A 2,500-nucleotide genomic window follows, 5' to 3' on the forward strand; every position below is an offset into this window, starting at 1 on the left:
CAGACTGCTGCTGGAGAGGGTGAACGCCGCCGACACGGCCGCCAAGGTCCAGGTGAGGGGGCGGAGTTCATGGGGATGATGGTGGTCGTCATGGTGACGTCACGGTGGTCGTCATGGTGACGTCGTCATGGTGGATGGGGTTCGTGCTGACGTCATGATGGTCGTCATGGTGACGCCGTGATGTTGGAGAGTGATCCTACTGACGTCATGGTGGTCGTCATGGTGACGTCACGGTGGTCGTCATGGTGACGTCGTGATGGTGGAGAGTGATCCTACTGACGTCATGTTGGTCGTCATGGTGACGTCATGGCGGTCGTCATGGTGACGTTCTGAAGGTGGAGGGGGATCGTACTGACGTCATTGTGGTCGTCATGTTGACATCACGGTGGTCGTCATGGTGACATCGTGGTGGTCGTTGCGGTGACATCACGACGATTGGAGGGTGTTCATTCTGACGCCCGGGTGGTCGTCATGGTAACATCACCATGACAATATGTGTGTGCTCCAGGTGGTGGACCACAGCGGCTCTGCGGAGGAAGGAGCAGCCATGATCTTCTCCCAGCTGGAGAAGGTCATCAAACAGGTGGAGACATTCTGCACCCTCTAGCCATTACCACACCACGATACACACACCCTCAAACCCCCTAACACCAACCACCGGCCCCGGCCCTGACGAGGCGTTGTCCCCCTGCGGCCCACCAGCAGCTGCTAGGTCTGGAGGGGGCCGACGGCGACGCCAAGGACTCTGGGGCGGAGGAGTGCGCGGACGAGGACTGGGGCGACGTGCTGTGGGACCTCCACGATGAGCAGGAGCAGTGTGAGGCCTTCCAGCAGGCCTGCTGCACCTCCTCGCCGCTGGGCCTGCAGAAGGTGAGCCCCGTCTCTCCTCCGGGAGCTCCTTCTATGTCCTCTTCCTCCAGAGGGGAGTCCGTGTCCTCCTCTAGGGGTGCTCCTCCTTCCTTCCCTTCCGTTCTTATACACACTTCTCTGGACCACTTGGATGATTCTTAGTCATTTTCATTTCTCTCTCTTCAGTGTCGTCTAATGTCTCTTAGAGGGTCTAAATGTCTCTCTCTCTTCGGTATCTAAATCGTCTGAATATCTCTCTCTCTTCAGTAACTAGAGCCTCTAAATGTCTCTCTCTCTTCAGTAACTAGAGCCTCTAAATGTCTCTCTCTCTTCAGTATCTAGAGCCTCTAAATGTCTCTCTCTCTTCAGTAACTAGAGCCTCTAAATGTCTCTCTCCCTTCAGTATCTAGAGCCTCTAAATGTCTCTCTCTCTTCAGTAACTAGAGCCTCTAAATGTCTCTCTCTCTTCAGTATCTAGAGCCTCTAAATGTCTCTCTCTCTTCAGTATCTAGAGCCTCTAAATGTCCCTCTCTCTTCAGTATCTAGATCGTCTGAATGACATGGTGGCAGCCCCCCCTCCCACCCCTCCCCTGCTCCTCTCTGGGGGTCCGGGTTCTGGCAAGTCTCTCCTGCTGTCCAAATGGTGAGGAGGAGAGTCGCCCCCTCTGGCATGGTTCATCACCGGGCTATGGGGGCTCATAATGTGTCTCTCCTCAGGATTGAGCTGCAGCAGAAGACCTCCCCCAACACCCTGGTGCTGTACCACCTGGTGGGACGTCCTCTGTCCACCAGCTCAGAACCTGTTCTGCTCATCAAACGCCTCACTGTCAAGGTGACCCCCTTCTCCCTGGCACTAGCAGTACCCCAAGTTCACCACAAGGTCTCTGTTTTGCCCCGGGGGTGGGCTCACTGTATAGGTTCAGCCAACGTTAATCTGGAATCTACCGCTTCAATTGTATTGATCAGAATGTGTTTGGTTTAGTCCAGGTGGAACCAGGTGTATCAGTACCTCCAGGAGTAAACAGGTGTAAGCAGGTATAGTCAGGATGTGTTGGGTTTAGTCCAATTGTAATCAGAATCTCCAGGTGCAACCAGGTGTTGACAGGTCTATTCAGAATGTCTTGGTTTAGTCCAGGTGTATAACCAGGTGTAAGCAGGTGTAACCAGGTGTAACCAGGTGTATAAGCAGGTGTGACCAAGTGTGACCAAGTGTAACCAGAATATCCAGGTGTATCAGAACCTCCAGGGGTAACAAGGTGTAACCCGGTGTTACCAGGTCTATTCAGAATGTCTTGGTTTAGTCCAGGTGTGACAGGTGTATAACTAGGTGTGAACAGGTGTATAACCAGGTGTATAACCAGGTGTGACCAGGTGTAACCAGGTGTAACCAGGTGTGAACAGGTGTAACCAGGTGTATAACCAGGTGTGACTAGGTGTGACCAGGTGTGACCAGGTGTAACCAGGTGTATAACCAGGTGTAACCAGGGTGTATAACCAGTTGTAACCAGGTGTATAACCAGGTGTAACCAGGGTGTTGCTCTGTAGCTGCTGCAGCACCTGTGGTCGGTGGCGGGTCTCTCCATGGAGCCCAGTAAGATCCTGGAGGACTTCCCTCGCTGGCTGGAGCGCCTGTCGGCCCGTCACCACGGCA

The 2,500-nt window shown here is 53.8% G+C and overlaps 1 protein-coding gene across 1 annotated transcript in view; it reads left to right on the forward strand.

Moving 5' to 3' along the window:
* acad11 (acyl-CoA dehydrogenase family, member 11) overlaps positions 1-2,500 on the forward strand; it is a 36,093-nt gene that overhangs the window by 6,153 nt on the left and 27,440 nt on the right. Inside the window, exons 8-13 of the mRNA XM_056584614.1 lie at positions 1-52; positions 509-583; positions 703-870; positions 1,389-1,492; positions 1,567-1,681; positions 2,395-2,500. The exon at positions 1-52 is cut by the window's left edge and continues 105 nt beyond it; the exon at positions 2,395-2,500 is cut by the window's right edge and continues 38 nt beyond it. Of these exons, the coding sequence (XP_056440589.1) occupies positions 1-52; positions 509-583; positions 703-870; positions 1,389-1,492; positions 1,567-1,681; positions 2,395-2,500 (620 nt within the window). The remainder of the gene's footprint in view (positions 53-508; positions 584-702; positions 871-1,388; positions 1,493-1,566; positions 1,682-2,394) is intronic.

The sequence above is a fragment of the Gadus chalcogrammus genome, chromosome 23 (genome assembly GCF_026213295.1).
Source record: "Gadus chalcogrammus isolate NIFS_2021 chromosome 23, NIFS_Gcha_1.0, whole genome shotgun sequence".
NCBI lineage: Eukaryota > Metazoa > Chordata > Actinopteri > Gadiformes > Gadidae > Gadus > Gadus chalcogrammus.